This window comes from Aphis gossypii, chromosome X (assembly GCF_020184175.1).
Source record: "Aphis gossypii isolate Hap1 chromosome X, ASM2018417v2, whole genome shotgun sequence".
NCBI lineage: Eukaryota > Metazoa > Arthropoda > Insecta > Hemiptera > Aphididae > Aphis > Aphis gossypii.
Window position 1 is genome coordinate 1,334,289 of NC_065533.1, and position 21,978 is coordinate 1,356,266.

The following is a 21,978-nucleotide window of genomic DNA, read 5'->3' on the forward strand; positions in this document are numbered from 1 at the left end:
CAAAAAATTAAATGACATAATTCGGATTCGAACTTGACATATATTAAATAATATGTTAGGCATTGCCCACCCGGACAATAAGACACTTCTTTCACATTAGTAATGTACTTAATTAAACAATAAAATAAATCCAGAATCAAAAATAGTTTCGAAAAAAGAATTCAAAGTTTTGGATTATTTAGTCTATTCTAAGTAAGATAGTCCGTTTAACATGTTAACGGACAACTGACCGTTCTGCACGACTTTTTCTTACGACGCAACCGCCATATTTTTTTTTTTTTTGATCGCACATTTTGTTTTGTGTTGCCTTTATTATTTTTTTTTGTGGTAATCACGCCCCGTGCGTCATAAACCTACCACTAAGGTAGATATCACCCGACGTTTGTTTTTTTCTTATTATTACTAGGTCAACTGTCGCGACAAACCTGCAACAACTACTGCCGTCAACCAGGTCGTGTCACAATCACTGTTAAATGAACTTGACGAAGAATCCACAATGCAGTCACAAAGTTGATCTTACTTCTTTTGATAAAAAAAATGGTACTGACTGACAAAAATTAACGTGCAAAGTGTGTTAACCACGGCGTGGTATGTAAAGCTATGTTAAGACGTGGCGTGTAAATAGTGTGCCCCGGCAATTATAGTAAAATAATGTTTTATAAGCTTATGTTTGACATTGCAACTTTTTTCACAGAGTGTATAATTAATCTTTATGTTATTACTCATTTCATCTATAATATTATAATTTGAATTATGTAAAAAGTAATTTTTGTATTTCCTATAGATCAATTCACTATTAAACATTAAAAGTACAGTATTATTAGCACAAGGTTCTTTTAATCCTCTTTTGTCTAATGATTTTGTGTAAAACTTGTATTATTGAGGAAAATATTCAGTGTCTATGGTGTTGTACATGAACGTACAACACTTATCACATGATACTTTTAATATTGCATTTGTGGTACTGCCAGCCAAATGATATACAATATTCATATCATATTAAGGGAACATTTTTAATGCATCTGAAATATTATCTAAATAATTTATTGGTTCTACTAGTTTAGCATTAAAAGTGGACTGTAGTATATCGATAGAAGTACTATTGAAGTTTTCAGGAACTTTTTAAAAATAATTTAATAAAAATTCATCATTGCCGTTCATGTAATTGCTTTGTTTTAAAGCAGAAACATACTGTGACATCTACAGTATAATTTTGAATGCTCTGACAGATTGAATTGCATTTAGTGTTTTCCCTGCCTTACGACGCATTTGTGAAAAAATATTTTCAACCGCATCTTGGGTGAAACGATGGCACAGTATAAAATCAAATCCATTACAAAACAATAACTCATCTGTTTCAATAATAGATAATGAAGACATAATGAGACCAACATTCAAAGGTTTTCGTCCATTTAATCCAAACTCAGTCTGTTCAACTATTCCAATCAATTTCTGAAGGAAATCAAATTTTTTTTCCTTGTTCCTTGTTTCTTTTGGTTATTGATGTTTTCCGTAATTTGATAGATGTTAATGAAAACCACTCATCGATTTATCTAATAAAATAAGCAGTTGTTAATGCACCTTTAGGTAAAAATTCATAGTTGTTAGCAGTTTCCACTGCAGCTGCAGTTTTCAAAGAGAAAAATTGTACTGCTGCCTCAATATGCATTTTTTGAAAAGTATTTGGATGTATCACTTCTCGTTTTAATAGATGCAGTAAGCAAAGTTCTTTATCTCTATTTGAATTCTTTCACTGTTCAATATTCTACAAGTCTGCCACAAACTTACAGTGAACATATTCTGTAGGTAGACCTTTTGATTCACAGTATTCTTTTGGTAAATTTATTGGGTTCCTTAATTCCTTAATGCAGTACTTTTTAAATTTTGAATCAAATGGCATACTTCTCGCATAGTAAATATATTATTATCATCATAAGTGAAAAAATCTGTCTAATACCAGTTTTTTGAATTTTTACAGCTTAATTTTTCCATAGTGATCTATTTTCATTTCCCTTATCAGAAGCTAATGAAACAACTTTCAAACCAGCACTGTATTGTTAATTCAGAAGCAAGAGCCCCATCTGTAATATGAGCACCAATTACTTGTTTCCAATTATTCTTTACACTACCTAGCAACACTAATAAAAGTTTATTTCCTGGTTTATTAACATTACCAAGAGTAATCTTTCCATATCGTTTACCTCGGTTTTTATTATATAATTCTTCACGGCTAATTTCTATTTCATCAAATGAGAGAACATAGAATTTGTCTTCTTTCTCTAACTGTTGTACTTTATAGCTTAAAGGTTTTAACATTGATTCAAACAATCCAAATTCTAATGTAAGACCGTGTAGTCATCAACATGGTGCTATAACATGGTATTGGAAAATTCATTTCTCTTAAAAATTGAAATCCATGAACACCAACTGCAAAACGAATTTTTAATGATTTCATAATTATTTCATTGTCCCATTTCTATACATATACATTTGTTACCTTAATAAGAATTTTTATTTACTGTTCAGTTAAAAATTGCTTCAAAGCAATCTCTCTGCTTCACTATCACTTGTCTTACACTTGTCTAGTAAGTTCCAGATATTATTTTTATAAATTATTTCATCACTTTGCTCTGAATTTAATTTCTTTTTTAGCCAGAATCCTACATATATATATATATATATATATATATATATATAAATTATTCTAACAATAAAATAATGTTATATCTGGAAGCACTGTTTGAACTGTGCCATTACTGGTCCCAGAGCTAGGTGAGCATCAACTAGTGTCACTTGCTCCTATGGCGGGCAAACTAAATTATCTTTTTAATACTGAAGTTGAGATTTGAGCTGTCATAACATGTGGTCGAAAATTCTCTCATTTCCAGGTTTAAGATTTATGTTCTCATGATGTGTATCAATGATACCATCACTAGATCCAAAATAATGAACAATGGTCGTAGAAGGAAATTTACCATCGCTCAATAATGAATATGTCATTCTTGTGAATTTCTTATCGTCAACAAAAGATTTGTAATATACATATATATTGGAGATATGGATCAGCTTTAGGAATTTGTTTCCTACCATATTCAGGCCAATGAAACTGGTCACTTTTCCAATCCATTGGCTTACCTATATTGTGATATAAAATCACATCTTCTGGCGCAGGTTTCACTGGAGGTGAAGTGCAATAATCTTCATTATTGACTTTTGTTAATAACCACCGGTATTCTTCAAATGGCAAATTATTAAGGGATGTTAATATACCTTATTTTTAAATGATATTTGTGTGGATGAATGACATAATAAATAAATTATGCAATTTAAACAATGAGTGAATAACTGTAATTTGTATACAACATGATTTAATATTTATTCATGTTTTCTTATAACTATTTACATTTGAACTTTGGTAATTTGTTTTATTAGAATGTATAAGTATAAGTGTTATCAAGAGTATGTATAATTTAACTAAGGTAATTTATTACAAATTTAACAAATTGTTGGTTGTGATATTTTATTATTTTTTTTTTTTTTGAATAAGGTCATATCTAAATCGGAAATTATTTGAGGTTCAAACACTCCATCAAATTATTATGAAAAATATTATTTATAAAAAGTGCGTTCTGCTGTATAGTAGGTACCCTAAAATGAATGTATTAAATTTGAATCCAGTGATAGATATTATTATATACGAAAAACGATTCTGAACGTAGATGATTTGACAGCATTGGATATAATTTCCATTGGTTAGTGAAAAAAGTGATTTATGTTTTAATAGTCTGAATACACCAAAATGTAAGTTTTTTTAGAATTATTGCTAGCCAAACTTATGGAAAATCTTGTACTAAATTTTCAACTTTTACCTACTTTTACAGAGAATTTAACTAATTACACCCAGGTACAAAATAATTTGTAAATATTCATGATTTTGATGAATTTTTGTTAACATCAAAAGCTAATAAAATAATTGATGCCTACAAATAGCATTGAAATAAGCAAAATATTTTGAAAATTAAATCATGTGAAGAAAATGTCAATTTAAATAACTAGTCAAATTTTCAATGTTTTTTGGTTGTCCAAAACTTCTTTACCAACACTTCAAGAAAAAAAAAAAGGAAATACTTAGAAAAATCAAAAATTTCAGTTGTCTATAAAGTATAAAATAGACTATCTATGAATAGTTCAAAATATTATGAAATGTATAAATTTGAGAAATTTAACTGCACATAGATAACACTAATAAAAACATTTTGTGAAAATTTCAAGTATTGACAGTGTTTAGTGTTTGAGTTACAACCATATAAAAAACCAATTTGATCGAAAACTGGTTTTGCGAAAAAATTACCATTTTTCCGTTACTTTTTTTTTGTTTTTCTCGATTTTGTCGGAAAATGTTTACTTTCAACCTCCATAATGTACCATGAATATTCACTTTGCCATCTGAAACTATTCCCGAAGTTTGAAATTGAAGCATCATTTAACTAGTTATGCTATTCGTAGATATAAAAACAAAAAAAACACATCATTGAAAAATCAAAATCAATACATTTATCACTTCGTTCAGAATCTAAAATATTAGATATTGACATAAAATAATTTTTTTGTTTTGCTTAGTTCCTGCTTTTTTAAGTAATTCCTTTTCTTTTAATCTAATAATTTATATAAATTATATAAGTAATTTAATTTCTAAATACACTTTACACAGAATTGTTATTATTAGCATTATTGAATAATAATGCTCCTATTATGAATAGTCTAAAAATTATTCATTCTGGTGAGACATAGCCACATAGGTGCAATAAGTTGTAACCATAATAATATTTTTAAAAAAAAATTCTAAATAGTTAGGCTACAATCCACAGACCTGTTATTATGAATTAATTTGGGACCTAGGGCCCGGAGGTTTCTTGCACCCCTAGCGCCCCCGGTAGTTGCGGCACTGGAGTCCAATCTTATTGTATTTTTTTACAGGTAAAAAGGTAGAGTGCATTAATGTATCAAAGCCGTAAATTACTGTTGTCGGTTTTCTATGTTTACTAATGAACAGGCTCTTATGGTACGTAAAGACACTATGTACGTTCGCTGATCACTTATATTTGAAAATTTAAAAAAATATGTTAACATGTGGTAGTAGGCAGTAGCATATAAAACACATATTTCTACAATTTATTGAAAATTATAAATTTTATTATTAAAAGAATAATTAATGAACGCGAAAAATAAATCATTTTTAATTTTTAATCTCAATTATTCGTATAGTATCAGCTAGTCACACTGATGTATTTGTTGAAATAAATGTACTTTTTTTTGTGTGTATCTTTTAAAATTACAATTTTTTATTGCATACAAATCCTAATCCCTGATAATAAACAATAAAGCCATATTAAAGCCATATTAAATGAAGAAAAATAAATAAATTATGTCAATAATAAAGCCGTAGGTAATTAATTTGTAGACTTAGATATTTTAATTAATTAAATCACAATATACTGGGGCAACGGTGTGATAACGAAATTGTTTTTTTTTTTTGGTTAGAAATTTTTACATATTAAATAACTTAATAACAAACAGTTTTTAAGTCGAAATATTGACTTTGAGGTGTCAGGGTAACTCACTTCTGCATAGCAGAGTGACATCCACACCCGCTCTTTTTAGTATTAAAAGCGCATATACTTATTATTAGGGCGCGGATTTTTATGTAATAAAAAAGTCAAAATATGTAAATATTTATGTTGTTATTTTTGCAAAAATATGTATTAAAAATCATTAAATATTTAACAACAAAAAATGTGTATTTTTAATTAATTTTGAATCATTTAAAAAAAGTAATATAGATATAAAATTCTGCTATATAACATATATTTTTTTTAAATTTAATTTATTCATCTTCATTACAGTCGCCTTCGAAACAGTTTGAAACAACGTACATTTGTAGATTTTCAAATTTAAATGTGCGGCGGTTAGGTCTTAAAATTGATTTGTATCGGCTGAAAGAGCGTTCCACATCAACTGAGGTTAATGGGGCATATTTCATATTTGATATATCAGATGGTGTAAATTCAATATTCATTGATGGGTTTTCATTTGTATTTAGAAGAATATTTCTAATAGTTTTTATATTTTGTAAACCAACATTTTTAGCTAGTACATCGTTTAATTTATTTTTTATTATCACTCCAGATTCTCCTTGGACTTCATTTAGTGTATTTGCTGCATTTTCTACTATTGCTAGGCTTTCAATTATTGTGAGATTTGATGTTTCTAATTTTTTTATGACTTCAACCAAAAAACAAAAATTTGCTAAAATATATGCTAAATTACTTTTTAGCTCGTTATTTTGCATAATATCTTTTGCTTTTGCAATAGAAATTGAATTATCCGAATCAAGATTTGAAATTACGTCTTTAATTTTTTCGAAATTGTTTGAATAGTATTTAACTGCTGCTAACCACGTACCCCACCGAGTAATGATTGGCTCAGGAGGATTGCATAAATTAGGATATAACTCCTTCAATTTTAGTACTCTACTAGGAGCTTTAAGAAATACTTTTTTTATGGTAGCAATTAATGAATCAACTAGTGGAAACTGTGCTCTAACTGTTTCAGCAACACGATGAAATCCGTGTGCTAAACATGTTAAATGTAACATTTTCGGATAAAAGTAGTTAGAACCTTTCCAGCTTTTACCATATATGGCGCACCATCCGATAAGAACAATAAAACATTTTCGTGATGTATACCTTGTGGCCATAATAAACCCATCGCATCATTAAAAAATCTAGCGATTGTTTGATGATTGCACTTAGTTAGCTCACCACAGCTTAAAACAATTGGTTTGGAAGGTTCGGAATTTAATTTTCCAACTATACAATTGGCGATATAGCGACCATCGACATCTGTAGTTTCATCAACTGAAACCCAAATAGGACCATTGCCAATGATATCTCGAATTTTAGAAAGCGTTTCATTATAAATAATTTCAACGTAATTTTTTCGAATAGTGCTTTCTTCGGGAACAGCTTGCCCAGTGTACTTTTCCAAGAACATTTTAAAAGTTGGATTTTTTAATTTAGTAAGTGGGATATCAGCCTTGATTAATGCTCGACATAAATCGGTATTGAAATTTGACTTACTATTTGAGGATGCTGAAGAAGTGATGAAATTCTGAGTGAATTGAATTTTCCTCACTTTATTTTCTTTATGCTTTGTTGTATTGATATGCTGAGTTATTAAAGAACGTTGTAAACAAGACACAGATTGTCCACAAGCCACACAAAGTAACACGTGTCCATCACTCTTAAAAGTTTCATTAGGGAATTCTAAAAGGTATTGAGCTACTTTTCCTTTTTTTGTTAAAGGAATTTTCGGCATATTTTTATATAGTGTTATACACGCACAAAATTCAAATGTAACGAATATAAACTCACAACGTAAAACACATATGGACAAATAAACGATATACACGCCGAACAGCACAACAGAAAACTAACCGATATTATAACGACATCAGAAATCGCAATCAATATTATCTTATATTTTATTTCGAGTTACGACGCGCGACGTCGAAAAACCGATAAAACAAAATTCCCAATAGAATTATAGTTATTTTTAACATTTCTGGAAATTTAAAAAGTACCTTTTTTTATAAAATATGAAATATTTGCAAAATATATACTTATTAGTAAGATATTTAAAAATATGTATTTACATTCAAATATGTGAAAATATGTAACATAAAAAAGTGTCATTTTATTCAGAATGTTTTGAAACGTGTTTATTTTTAATCAGAATGAAGATATTTGTATTCAATAAACATATGTATTTACATAAAAATCCGCGCCCTACTTATTATTATTCTATATGTCTAATGGGACTCAAAAAATGTTGATTAAAATAATTAGTCGCCCTATACATGGTTTCTCACAATTTATGCGATTGTAATCCTAATAGAAACACCCCGTAATAATCGGCTAATCTACAAATCTAAATAAAAGAATCGTTAAAATCAAAAAATATGTTTAACTGGAAAACAAAACAGTTATATTCATTAAAAAGGTCAACTTCCAAAAAAAAATTCGGTGAGTATAATATATTATCTGCTGCTAAAATAATAACATAATTTTTTATAAGAGTGGTAAATAATTTATTTAGCCGACACCAGAAGAACAACTGCAAATAATAAAAAAATTCCACGAAAATCTCATGGGAGAACACCAAGGCATTACCCGTACTTATCAACGAATATTTCAACAATATCAGTGGAAAGGGATGAGACGGATGATCAAAGACTAGGTTCTATCGTGTATAGTTTGTCAATTTAACAAGACAACTAACCGAACAAATAAGGAACCAATAGTGGTAACAACCACTGCATCTCGTCCTTTTGAAAAAATATTCACGGACATTGTTGGTCCATTATCTAAGTCAATTAACAGAAATTCTTTTATCCTAACATTACAGGATGACTTGTCAAAATTCCCATGGGCAGTCACCATGTACAATCACGAAGCAAATACCGTGGCACATTACTTCGTTACTCAATTCGTATGTCTACATGGACTTCCGCAGACACTCGACTCAGTTTGCGGAACTGAATTCTTGAGCAGTCTTTAAAGAAGTATGTAATCAACTGAAGATTAAACAGACTTCTACGAGCCCATATCGACCACAGAGCAATGTTTCATTGGAAGGGAGCCACAGAACATTAGGTGAATACTTGCGTAGTTTTGCAAATAAAGATCCTCAAAATTGGGACGCACATGTACCATTCGCTATGTTCTACCATAACTCTATTGTCCATTCTGCTACGAATTCCCAACCTTATGAACTAGTCTATGGAAACAAACTCACGGTTCCAAACTCCTTTACTAGGACCCAAGAACCTCAATACAATTACAATGATTATTGTCAACTAGCTAAGACACAATTACAAACCAGCAAGATTGAATCAAAAATCGTTACGACCAAACGCATAAATCCTTGAAAATAAACCCTGGTGACAAATTAATGATGCAAGAAAAACAAAACAAAGGGAAACAACTAGCTTCAAAATGGCTAGGACCATATACTGTGATAGATTCTCATCTAGACTCACCAAACCTAACAATACTTAAAAACAATAAACTAGTCAAACTACATAAAAACCCATTTAAGAAATTTCATGAAAGAGATTATCACAAGTTTCAGAATCATCCTGATCATTCTACGATCTACAGAACCTTAAATCAAGAATCTCGAAACGATCGAGTTCAACAGACCATTCATGTCAATATTAAATGTAACATCTTTCGAAATCAATCATGGAGCGTATTATGAGTCATATGGAGAAGTTAGATTATCGCATCTCAGCTGGAATTTGGTAACTTATCTTGACCTCGATACAATAATTTCGAAGTACGCTTTGATAATAAAATATTATGAAGCGACTATGCACATTTGTGAGAAAATGACAGAAAACTTCTGAAGCGTGGAAATCTCTAACACTTGTGAACTATTCATACAACAGTTTTCTCGAGCAACCTTACCCTACTTAAAGGAAATTGAAGCAAATCATCATAGTTTGATGTTAGCCATTGGTTATGAACGGACAGAGGAAAACAGGATTCGCCGAGGATTGAGACATGTTTTGTCCAACGTTCTACATGGGACGTGTTCAAAAATCGATATCGAATTCATAATAAACAAATAATAGAGTTAAATAGGACCAAAGCTAGCAGCCTCAACCTAAAATCAGAGGAAACAAGAATATCACAAACAGAAATAAACCACACTACACAACAGATTGAAAAGCAACAACAAAAGCTAGAGGAAAATCTTCGATTTATACAACAACAAACAAATAATAGTATTACGAATATTAATAAACTGGAATTTAAAAACAAAATATTAGAACAAGTCCTTATATTTGAAGTAATATTGAACAAGTATGCAGATGAAACCCAGAATCTCGTAGCAGTGTTAAATGCAGCAGTAGACGGAAAATCACACACTAGTATGTTCACCACAAAGAAACTACACAGAGGATAATTAGAAATTAAAATGAACATACCCATCGGAAAAGCTCTTCCATTGGAAATTACGATGAAACTTTAATAAAGTTCTACAGAATATCAGAAATCACCATAATTCATAAAGATAATTATTTAATATACGTTATGGAAATTCCTTTAATTTCCAGCGATGAGTATACCATGTATCGTAAAATACCATAACCGATACGATACCATGCAAATATGATAATACTAATTGATCCAGAAACAGACTAAGTAGGATTTAGCCGAGACAATAAATGTTTCCTAACGTTAAGACTAGAGCAATGGGAAAAATATATACAAGCAACGCACTACAAAATATGTAAGGACATTCAACAAATCCACCACAGTGCAGGATCCGAGTTATGTATTATTTCACTAATCACAAATCACCAATCAAGCTCAAACAATTGCAAGATAAAGTTCATATCCCTAAATACGCCCATCTGGCATAAATTGTCCCGAACTAACTCTTAGATATATTATAGCCAACTGGAAATAGGAACCATAACCTGTCAAAATTCTTCACTAACATCTAAAATCGAAAATGCAGGTGTAGAAAGACTGAGCTTATCCCCTTTATGTAAAATCCATATAGGAAATTCTATACTATTTACAACCAATCGACCAGTTAAGAATACCCAGTTTGATATTATACCATAAAATAATAAAAATAACTTATTTAAACTTTTGGAAGAGTCCGTTAAGAATATTTTACCTCAGAACATTACGAACAACAGTTTTATTAAAGATCTTAACCATTTAGCAAACATAGCATCTGACATTAGTAAACTTCCACACGTTTCCTCAGAACCTCTATTAATATTAAGAATTGAATTTTATGTAATAATAATTTATGTATTTTCTATACTTTTCGCTATTTCAATTCGCATAATAATCTATAAATTAAGAATTAATCGTATTAAAACATAATATAACCCCGAGATACCAGATGGTAATTCCAGTGGTAATCAAGTGGAAATTCAGGTATACAATTTAATTGTATTTAGTAATTATAATTAATTTGTATAATTTCATTTGCACATCATCGACTTCCAAAAATTTCTTTTTGCAAATTACAAATTGGTTTCTACTGTAAAGAGTTGAAAGGCGGCCTTCCTTGGTCCCAATTTCGTACATATTATTGTTAAATGTAAAAACAGAATAAACATATTTTTATAATTTTACCTGGAATATTAATAATATAAGTAAAATATTTTTAAGTACCTAAAAGAATAACTCCAATAATGTTTCTAAAATCACTACGGGCCCTATCTACGTCTGGAATTTTAACCGTTACTGACTGACCAACTTCAACAAACTGACAAAAACGATTTTCAGAAGCTTGCATCATTTTTATAGCTTGAACTTTCAAATTTTTAAGTGATTCGGTTCTATTTTCACGAATAGCTTTTATTCTTAAAGGTACAGCTAAAATAAAATAAATACATTGATTAATTTTATTTAATTATATAACATAAATATTACTCAAAAACTGAATCTAAAAATCTAAAAATATAATTAAAAGGTATTATTATTATATTTTTACTATATAAGTAGATATAGGTACCTTCTTTGTTTTCGATGTCGTTATTACTGTTTGATACAGTAGAAATAGAATTCAGAGCTTTTTCGAGGTCTTCTTGAGTTCTTAAATTACTAATAATATTTATTGGCAGAAGTGTACTTTTTAATCCAATTTTAGCTTTTGTACCAAACATAGCTTCATAAGGTGAACATTTTATTCCTGAATGCAATGAACGATTTTTCATAAACTGAACAAATTTTAACCCCTCACTCCATTTTTTAGTACGGTTGTCTTGCAACCAAGTAGCAAGAATATTTTCAATGTCCTGGTTAGCTCGTTCGACTGAACCTTGACTTTGTGAGTGACGAGGTTTACCATGAACTATTTTAAGTTCTGGCCACATTGCACATATTTCAGTTACAACCTGATTTGCAAATTCTCGACCGTTGTCTGATTGTAAAATTGATGATGCTCCGAAAGTAGTGAAAATGTCTAATAATACGTAAGCGACTTCTTCGGCACGTTTGTGTTTTAACGGTCGAAGTAGTATATATTTTGTGAGGTGGTCTTGGTAAACCAGTATAAACTTATACTCACCATCGGATTGTGCTTGCATATCAATTAGGTCTATCTGACAGCGAGAATTCATCTCAGTAGATATGATTGGTTGCACCACCAATCCTTTCTTGGCTGTGCTTCCTTTTTTTTTACACGATTCGCAACTATTTAAGTAGAGCATAATCATATCTCTAGTAATATTTTTATATTTTGTATTTACCTCGTGTTCCATCCTGTTTCGTCCACCATGTCCAATCGATAAATGAATATTATGTATAACATCAAATAACTCTTCATTATGTACATAATATTTAATTTCATTGTTGTCAGATACTGGTACAATTAACTTGTTAATATCAGCAACTTTTAACACATCATATTTTTTTAAAAGATTATAATCATTATCGGTTCCTTTTTCTTTGAATTGTTCTTTAATTGATTTATATGTAATATTAATTGATCATATTTCAATTTGGTAAAAAATAAAGTATTTGAACCTTTTTTTTTAACAAATTGTTTAAATCTTTATTAAACTTTTCCATATTCGAAACAATAGTTACGCACTGAATCAATTAACCTGCACTATAACGTACAAACGATTCGCTGTTACTAAATAGTTTATTTTTGAGAATAGTTAAAAGGCCGATTGTGGCACTCCATGATAAGCACTACAACTACATATAATTTAACTTATAAATTAGTAAATATAGTTATAGGTAATATATTATGTCACGTACACACGTATAATATGTGGACAAGCGGACATCCCCATTGTAAAAATACGATAAGAACTTACTAACAAACTACCTAGTGACAGATAATAATTTTTAAATGATAATTTGACTTTATTTTAGCCATGTTTTACGATTTATCATTATTCGTTAAATCATTTCATCCGTTTTCTATATTGCCCAATATACGAAGGGCATTGTATAAAATGTCCGGACAATGTATAAAATGCCCGGGCATTGTGTAAAATGCCCAAATTGTATACTTTGCCCGTAACATATATATACATTAAGTTACATATTTGCAACATTACTTAATAACACAACTATAAATTTATCAGATCATATATTAATAATATATTAGTAGTATAAAATGGGGGATTCTGAAACATATCCCAATGGCCCCATGATCCTTGCTGACCCGCTGATCCTTACTAACCCCGGAGACCCCTCCGCCAACTACGTGTGTGACGTATGTTCCGTATGACCCATACCACTCGATCCACTACGTGTGTGATGTATTTTTACACCGCCGCCGTGGTTATCAAGTTATCAATTACGCTTATCATATTATTGTAGATGCACCATATTATTGTACATTCACCATTTTTTAATTTCAATTTCGTATGTTTCTCCGACTAACATACAATTCTCAGTATGTCATCATCTATTCTTCAAAGGTTTCACTAAGCAACCATTGTGTATAAATCTTTAGGTGGGTTATATTTTTAAAATCACTTGAGTTTTAAACCAGACGTGTTATAAAACACAATACAAATTATTTTTACCAACACAGTATACTATTAGATTTATTCAGATACGTTTATAGCGAAACAAATATTTTAATTGACATTACGTTTACATAAAATATTTTTTTATATTTATTATTTCTCGTGATTATTTTATCTACAGTCTTTACAAGTATTGTTGTGTTACATTTTTCACTTTATTTCTATCAGTTAGTTTAAATAAAAATATGATTAACTTATTTTTCTTATATATCTGTTATTATTTTCTTAATCCAATATGGAAATGAGAATCTGAGGAAGATACCCTACTTTCACGAGCTGAGCTCATCGCAATCCACGGTGAAGTGTTTCAGGAAGAGTAAGCTATATCATTTTTATTTATAATTTATTTTTTAATTTGTTATTTTATATAGTGTGATGATTGAAACAAATCATGTGATTGCACCGATAAATGCGCCAACTATAAGGGTAATTTATCAAGAATACTTGGTGACACATACGTCTATCGAAAGAATGATGAATTGGGCTATACGTGCAAGGACTTTATCACAGCAAATTAATCTAGAATTTAGGGCGTTAAGAATGCTAATGTCTAATCATTATTCTGATAGTTCAATCCCCGTAGACGAGAGCATAGTAAGCTTATAATATATACATGTAAAATATATTAAAATTAGGTATGAAAAATCGTTAATATTATTAGTAGTATACATTTGCCGATCCTGGGACCGCCACCGCCACCGCCACCGCCACCGCCACCGCCACCGCCACCGCCACCACCGCCACCGCCACCGCCACCCCCTCTACACACCGCTCAGCCATAGATCAGGCCACCGCCACCGCCACCCCCTCTACACACCGCTCAGCCATAGATCGTCTGCCACCGCCACCGCCACCGCCACCCCCGCGACCTACCACTCGCCCAAGGTACCGCCACCCGTACCACCACTACTCCCCAACCAAAGATCGTGCAGTCGTCACAACACTACAACACCTCTGATCCATAATTATACGTATGTACTATATACACTACGAGCACACTAAACACACATATATTACCTTTATAATTTATATATATGCAACAGGGTGGTCAAAGATTCTGCATGGAATTGTTTATTAAGCATTACCGTTACCACTTATATATATATACATAATTTTTTTTTTTTTTTTTGTTATCCAGCATTTCCCATACTTAAAATCCCTTCCATTTCAATATGAATTAAAATAATGATACATTACCTTATTAAATCAGTATGCACATACGTTTTTACAAAAAAAGGTACACGAGTTATTTACAATGTATTCCTTAACAGCGATGTTTTTTTATTGTTTTATTAATACTCTGGGATTCGAACGACGTAATTCAGAAAATGAATTTGATATACCATTTTTATTTATGCCGTAAGTTTATTGTAATTTGAATAATCATTATTATTATTTACCATATTTGTTGTTTAGTTTTAATATACAACTATTACCACAAGTTAGACCTCCACCAACGGATTTGAATGAAGTTTTCAGGATGATAGATGAAATAATGTAAGTTTAATATTATAATGAATAATATTGTTATTTTCTAACATTAAAAATATTAGTTATAGTAGTGACGAAAACGACGAAGAAATGTCTGAAATATATTCACCTGAAGTATCATCTGATGAAGATTTTTAATAATGTAAATAGATATTATGTAAATAGATCAATAAACAATGTCGATAGTTTTTTTTTTTAATTATTATGAATTTTTATTATACAAGTATATATTAGGTACAATATTCAATACAAACTTCTAACAGCATTTTGTCATCTTCTACAAAGTCTTCGCCCCAAATATATTTTTCTATTGCTTCAAGACATACATCGTTGGTTTCTTCACCGCCCCAAAAGTCGACTTGATTTGGTTTATCTATAATAGTAAATATTTTTATACAAAATGAATAAAACAATAATAAAATGAACATACCAATTGTTCGGTGTTGATGAACACAATCTTCAGATATATGGTTAACATCGTTCCTAGTCTATAACAGCATAATATAACGTCGGTAAGGTAAGTGCTACAATATTAAACAATATTATGACATAGTGACATACTAACTTCATCTACTGAAATATTTTCTTCTGGGCTGAATAAATTACTGTAATAAACCCGTCTTGGTGTATTTGATAGCTACAAAATTTATTTATTTTTTTTTTAATTATATATATATATATATATAATATGATATATACGTAATTAAACTGACCATTATATCCAACTCGCCATTTGCTATAAAATCAATAAATCCTGTTGAAATGTCCTGTGTATTGATGGTAGATTCTTTGCTGTTGTTGTACGACATTTGAAAAAAGAAATGATAAAACGATTTTTAAAAAAGATAAAATAATTGTTTTAAGCAAGAGCGTTCAGAAATGCACTAACAGTGCACTATAGCTTAGGTATCATGTTTAAGAGAAAGAAATTACATCGTCATACGAGGGGGGTATAAAATTGCTAAGACAGCATTTAAGCAAAAATCTTGGAAACGTTGAATTTTGAAATGTGTACAAAAATTATTATTATTTGGCTTGATCATTGTTAAATGCGGTAGTAACGATTTGACAGTCATTGTCTCAGGTTAGCTATCTCTTTATCTGTATATTTTGTTCATATTCAAAATGTTTAAGTGCGAACAGTGTGAACATACTTTTTCGCGGAAAGACATTTTAACCAGGCATTTAAAGCGGCATAATAAAATTGAGCAATTTAAGTGTATTATTTGTGGCAATTTATTTTGCAGAAAGGACGCTCTCAGAAGACATGAGAAAAGTATTCATGGTGAGTAAATTTCATAGTCATACAATAGAATATTAGGATTCTATAGATGAAAATTATTGTTTTTATCATTATACAAAGATAAGATTAGTACGTACATGATATATTCAATACCGCGGATCCGATGAACATGTAGCTGTCAGTTTTGTTTACATTATTTGACCGGTGTACCGTGACAGTCGTCATCAACGGATGATAATCTTTTTTTTTTTTTACTTAATATACGGTATCCGATTACTTGTTTGATAATCAATGCAATCTGTGCGTTTTAAGGGGTTTAGTATATACAACTATACGTACATGCTTGTAGTATAAAAAAATATAACGCATTTAATTCGAGTTTGAAATAATAAAATATTGTTCCATTTTAGGTTTGTTAAACAGTAATGCACATCCAGTTACACGTACAGCGGCAACTGCAAGTAAGAATTATATACATCTATGTATTATATTTTATATATTATGATATCACTTTTATAGATATCGATGGTGTAGCAGTATTGGATACGGTTGCAAAAAGTGGATTGCGTGAAAGTATGTATTTATATAGTAAATATATCGTGTTTAATTAAAAATTTTATTATAGGTGATAACAACGCGTTTGATGATAATTTAATGTATGAAGACAGTAGTGATGGTTATTGTATTGATGTGTTGGATAAGGTCGAACATAATGAAATGTGTAAAAGTATGTTATATTAAATATGTATATCTTGAATCACCAATTTATTTATTTTTTTTTTTTTTTTTTTTTTTTAGGCAATAACAATATTACATTTGAAGACGACAATGATCGTTATTGTATTGATGTATTAGATAAAGCGGAATATAATGGATTATGCAAAAGTATTATATATTTATATAATATCATAAATATATATTGATTTTATTTATTTTTTTTTTTTAGCTGATAATGATGAAATGATTGAAATAGCCCCAAATATTTTAGTCGAGAATAAACAAGCTGAATGTTCAAAACAAAGTACATATACATATATAATATGAATAGATCTTTTTTTTATAAAACTTATAAATTATTTAGGTAAACGTGTACATAACGAAAATTCAAATGGAGTCGCTAAAAAGAAACGTATGGAAACGATTACATCATCGACATTTGTTGAAACAAAGTCAGCGTTTGACGGATTGTGCAAAGAATATTTTAAAAAAAACCCTGATTGTATTAAAAAAGTTAGAGATTTTTTAGACAATTCAAAGCCAGAGATATATGCTATACTAATCAATTCAATTAAAAACTCTCCTGTAAAGTATAATATTAAATTAGAGGCCACATATATTATACCTAATACAGATACGAAAGAAAATAGAGCATTTAAAACAAGATCAAGATCATTATTTCAATCAGACGATGTCAACAATGTTTTAGAATCAGATTTTATTGAGATCTTACAAGAACAAGAAGATATGGAACTTAAGGGCAGTGGCTTTTCATTAGAGAGTATAGACGGTATTATATTAAACGTAAATGTATATAAACCATTAGGAGGTTCGTCTTATATACCACTTCCGGCATTTATAGAGAGGAAAAAGGCAACAATTAACGTTTTAAACTTTGACGAAAAATGCTTTAAATATAGCATTTTAGCCAAACTAGTAAATCCTGTTCATGCTGAAAGAATAGGATCTAATTATGTTGAAGTAGAGAACAGGTATAATTTTAAAAATGTAAATTTCCCGGCTTCATTAAACGATGTTGTAAAATTTGAAAAAACAAATAAAGTTTCAGTTAATATATATAGTTTAAAAAACGGAGAGCTCAAATATAAAAATAACGTAAAAAAAAAAAATTCAAAAAGAATAAATTATACCACAACAAAACCTGAACAAACTATAGTTTATCCAGTAAAAGTATGCGAGGAAGAACTTGATGATCATCATGATTTATTATTATTTGGCGATGGGACGGGAAAACAGCATTATTGTCGTATAACAAATTTAGCAAAGTTAATCGGAGCGCAACTAACAAAAAACGGACACGCTATGTCATTATGTAAACGGTGTTTTAAGACCTACTTTGGTGTTAACCGTTGCGGGGTTACCGCAGAACAACGCCTTAATAACCACAAATTAAATTGTAATAAAAATAAGCCACTAATACCATTATTACCACGTCCTAATACGTACATGAAGTTTGAAAATTGGGAACGTACACGCAAACATCCATTTTCAATTTATGCAGACTTTGAATCAATATTAGAAAAAAATAGTAATAATGATTCAAATAATACAAACATTATTCACCATCATGATGTCATGAGTTATTGCTATTATGTCAAGCCGAGTGATGATATACCAAAAGAATTGTTAGACAAATATGATATAGAGATGGGACCAGTTGTGTTCAGAGGAGATTCGAGTTTTAACAGAGGTGATGTTGCAAAGAAATTTATGGAAGAAATTGTTAAAGTTGCCCTTAAAATAGAAAAAATATTTAACGTCAATGTGCCGATTGTAATGACTGATGAAAATAAAAAAAATCATCAAAATGTCGTCGCTCAAGGATCATGTCCATTATGTAAATCGAAATTTATCAAAACTCAAAATAATGCTGTTAAAGATCATGATCATTTGACTGGAAAGTACAGAGGGACTGTATGCAGTAAATGTAATTTATTAATGGAAAAGCCTAGTTTCGTTCCGGTTATGATTCACATTTTATTGTCACGCAGCTAGGTTTTAATACAAAATCGATTACCGTTATACCAAATCCCGAAGAGAAATTAATATCCTTTACAAAATACATATCAAATACTTTTCAAATTCGTTTTGTTGACACTTTTCGTTTTATGTCAACTAGTTTGGAGAAACTGGTAAATAATTTAGCTAAAGGAGATACATTAAAATTTAGAGATACCAGAAGAGTGTTTAATAATAATGATATTGAACTGGTAACCAGGAAAGGTGTATATTGTTATGAGTATACGGATAGTTGGGAGAAATTAAGTGAAACGGCACTACCATCAAAAGAACACTTTTACAGTACATTACACGAATCGCATATTGACGATGCAGATTATGAACATGCAATACGGGTATGGGAACACTTTAATTTAAAAACCCTTGGTGAATACAGTGACTTGTATATCAAAGTTGATGTGATGCTTCTCTGCGATGTTTTCGAAAACTTTCGAGACTTATGTTTGGTTACGTATGGTTTGGATCCTAATTACTATTATACTGCACCTGGGATGTCGTTTGACTGTTGTTTGAAGATAACTGAAGTACAGTTAGAACTTTTGTCGGATTATGATCAATTATTAATGACTGAAGCCGCAATTCGAGGGGGTCTCACACAAGCAAGTATGCGATATGCTCAGGCGAACAACAACAAGGTTCCCGATTATGACTCCACAAAGCCAGATTCGTGGATTGCATACCTGGACGCAACAAATCTGTTTGTACTGTTTTTTTTTTTTTTTTTTTACATAAAACATTGTTACAACATTGTTTTTTTTTTTTTTTTTTTAGCTACGGTTGGGCTATGAGTAAATATATGCCAAAGGACGGATTTTCATGGTATGAGGGCAATCTAGATGTTGAAAATATTTTAAAATTGTTGGAAAGTTCAAACGAAAAATCAAACATTGGATTCTCGTTAGAAGTTGACATATTATATCCTCAATCGTTGCATGACGAGCATAACGAGTTACCGTATCTTCCAGAGAGGATGGTTCCCCTGGATCAAAAATAAAAAAAACTCATTGCCAATTTACAACATAAAAAAAATATGTTGTTCATTATATGGCATTGAAACAAGCTCTCAAAGCGGGATTAATATGGAAAAGGTAATAATTGTTTACAGTTATTTATTATAAAAATTGTTTGAATTAATTTTTTTTGTTTAGGTGCATCGAGTTTAAAATTTAATCAATCACCATGGCTTCAAAAATATATTGAGTTGAATACTAAAATGAGAATGAACGCATTAAATGATTTTGAGAGAGATTTTTTTAAATTAATGAACAATGCAGTATTTGGTATGTGTTTTTTTTTTTTTTTTTTTTTTTATCATACCTTTTTCTTAAATTTGTCTTAACTTTACAGGGAAGACTATGGAAAATGTAAGAAATAGATTAAAAATGAAACTCGTTTCGGATGAAAAAAACGTGTTCTAAGTTAATTAACCGAAATACGTTTAAGGACATTACAATTTATAACGAAAACCTAGCGGTAATACATTTGGATATAGATGAATTGAAATTTGATAAACCAATATACGTAGGGAGGCGATTTTGGATATATCAAAGACATTAATTTATGATTTTCATTATAACTCTATGGTTAAAAGTTATAGTTCAAATATTCAACTGATGTATACGGATACAGGTACATATTATATACATATATTGCATAAATGTTTATTAACTAATAATAAATAAATTTTTTTTTTTTTTTTTTTTTTCAGATTCATTGATATATTATATAAAGACATCTGATTTCTACGCTGATTTGTTGAATAACCCTGATCTTTTAAATCGTATGGATACTTCAAACTTACCGATCAATCATCCATGCTATTGTATCGACAGGAAGAAATTACCTGGGACTTTCACTGACGAAGCGAATGGAAAAGCTATCACAGAGTTTGTTGCACTACGATCTAAATCATATGCATATAATCTATCGGGTGTAGAAAAAATTAAAGCGAAAGGTGTCAGAGGTCATGTCGTTAAAAATCATATGAGTTTAGCAGATCATAAACAATGTTTATTTTTCAACGGCACAACGGTTGATAGTGATACTGGTAGAGGCATAGCTATAAAACAATTCGAGTTGTTTAAATCTACAGGTCACACGCCTTCAACAAAACAGTATACACCGTTTCGAGTAAACATATCACTAAGATCTTTTAAACATCAGATGAAATCAATTTCAACAGTTAAATTAGCTTTAAACCGATCGGACGATAAGAGGATAGTCCTAGAAAACCAAATTAATACCTTGGCTCATGGACATTACAGTTTAGAGTGAGTTGAGATAAATAGATATTATCATTCTTTATATAATAATAATCTAATTATATCTATGTTGCAGTCAAGAAGAGGAGCATTTAACTAACACACAATCATGAAGTCTTCATTATAATTGATTTATTATTTGTGCGTCATTAAAACAGTATATAATGTATATCAATTATAAAAAAAAAAAAAAACTGTATATAATGTAAAAATATAATTTAAACTATATGTAAACTGTATATATATATAATGTAAAATATAATATATACATAATGAAAAAAAAAATTATAATCTTAAATTATCAATATACCATTTTTTTAAGGCAAATGCTTTATTCAATGTACATTTTAATGGATTGAAATCTTTATGAAAACTACAGCATGGTAGTGATTGTCTAATCAATGAACAAATCCGAGGACATTCGAAGAGTTCCAAGTCGTAGACGGTGGCGTGCGACATAAGGTCGATGATTAACCGTTGTTTTTGCAAAACTTTAACGTAAATTCTTTCGAATTTGATCGATTCTAATATTTTATGTATTTCTTCATAATCCACATCACCATAATCCGGAGACAAACCGTGAT

General features: G+C 30.0%; 3 protein-coding genes across 3 annotated transcripts; 2 read left to right on the forward strand and 1 right to left on the reverse strand.

Annotated features, from left to right (window-relative positions):
* Positions 1–11,256: 11,256 nt before the first annotated feature.
* Positions 11,257–12,372, reverse strand: LOC126552245 (KRAB-A domain-containing protein 2-like). Its single transcript, XM_050206947.1, has 5 exons — positions 12,344–12,372; positions 12,163–12,287; positions 11,836–12,015; positions 11,608–11,784; positions 11,257–11,468 (listed from the first exon to the last, which is right to left on the reverse strand). Exons 1-5 carry the CDS (start codon positions 12,370–12,372, stop codon positions 11,257–11,259), a joined length of 723 nt encoding a protein of 240 aa, XP_050062904.1.
* A 5,086-nt stretch (positions 12,373–17,458) lies between these two features.
* On the forward strand, positions 17,459–19,109 carry LOC126552246 (uncharacterized). The gene has a single exon (XM_050206948.1). It carries the CDS (start codon positions 17,508–17,510, stop codon positions 19,107–19,109), a length of 1,602 nt encoding a protein of 533 aa, XP_050062905.1. The 5' UTR covers positions 17,459–17,507.
* A 1,754-nt stretch (positions 19,110–20,863) lies between these two features.
* Positions 20,864–21,485, forward strand: LOC126552229 (uncharacterized). The gene has a single exon (XM_050206926.1). The coding sequence runs from the start codon at positions 20,916–20,918 to the stop codon at positions 21,405–21,407; it is 492 nt and encodes a 163-aa protein (XP_050062883.1). The 5' UTR covers positions 20,864–20,915; the 3' UTR covers positions 21,408–21,485.
* The last annotated feature ends 493 nt before the right edge of the window (positions 21,486–21,978 follow it).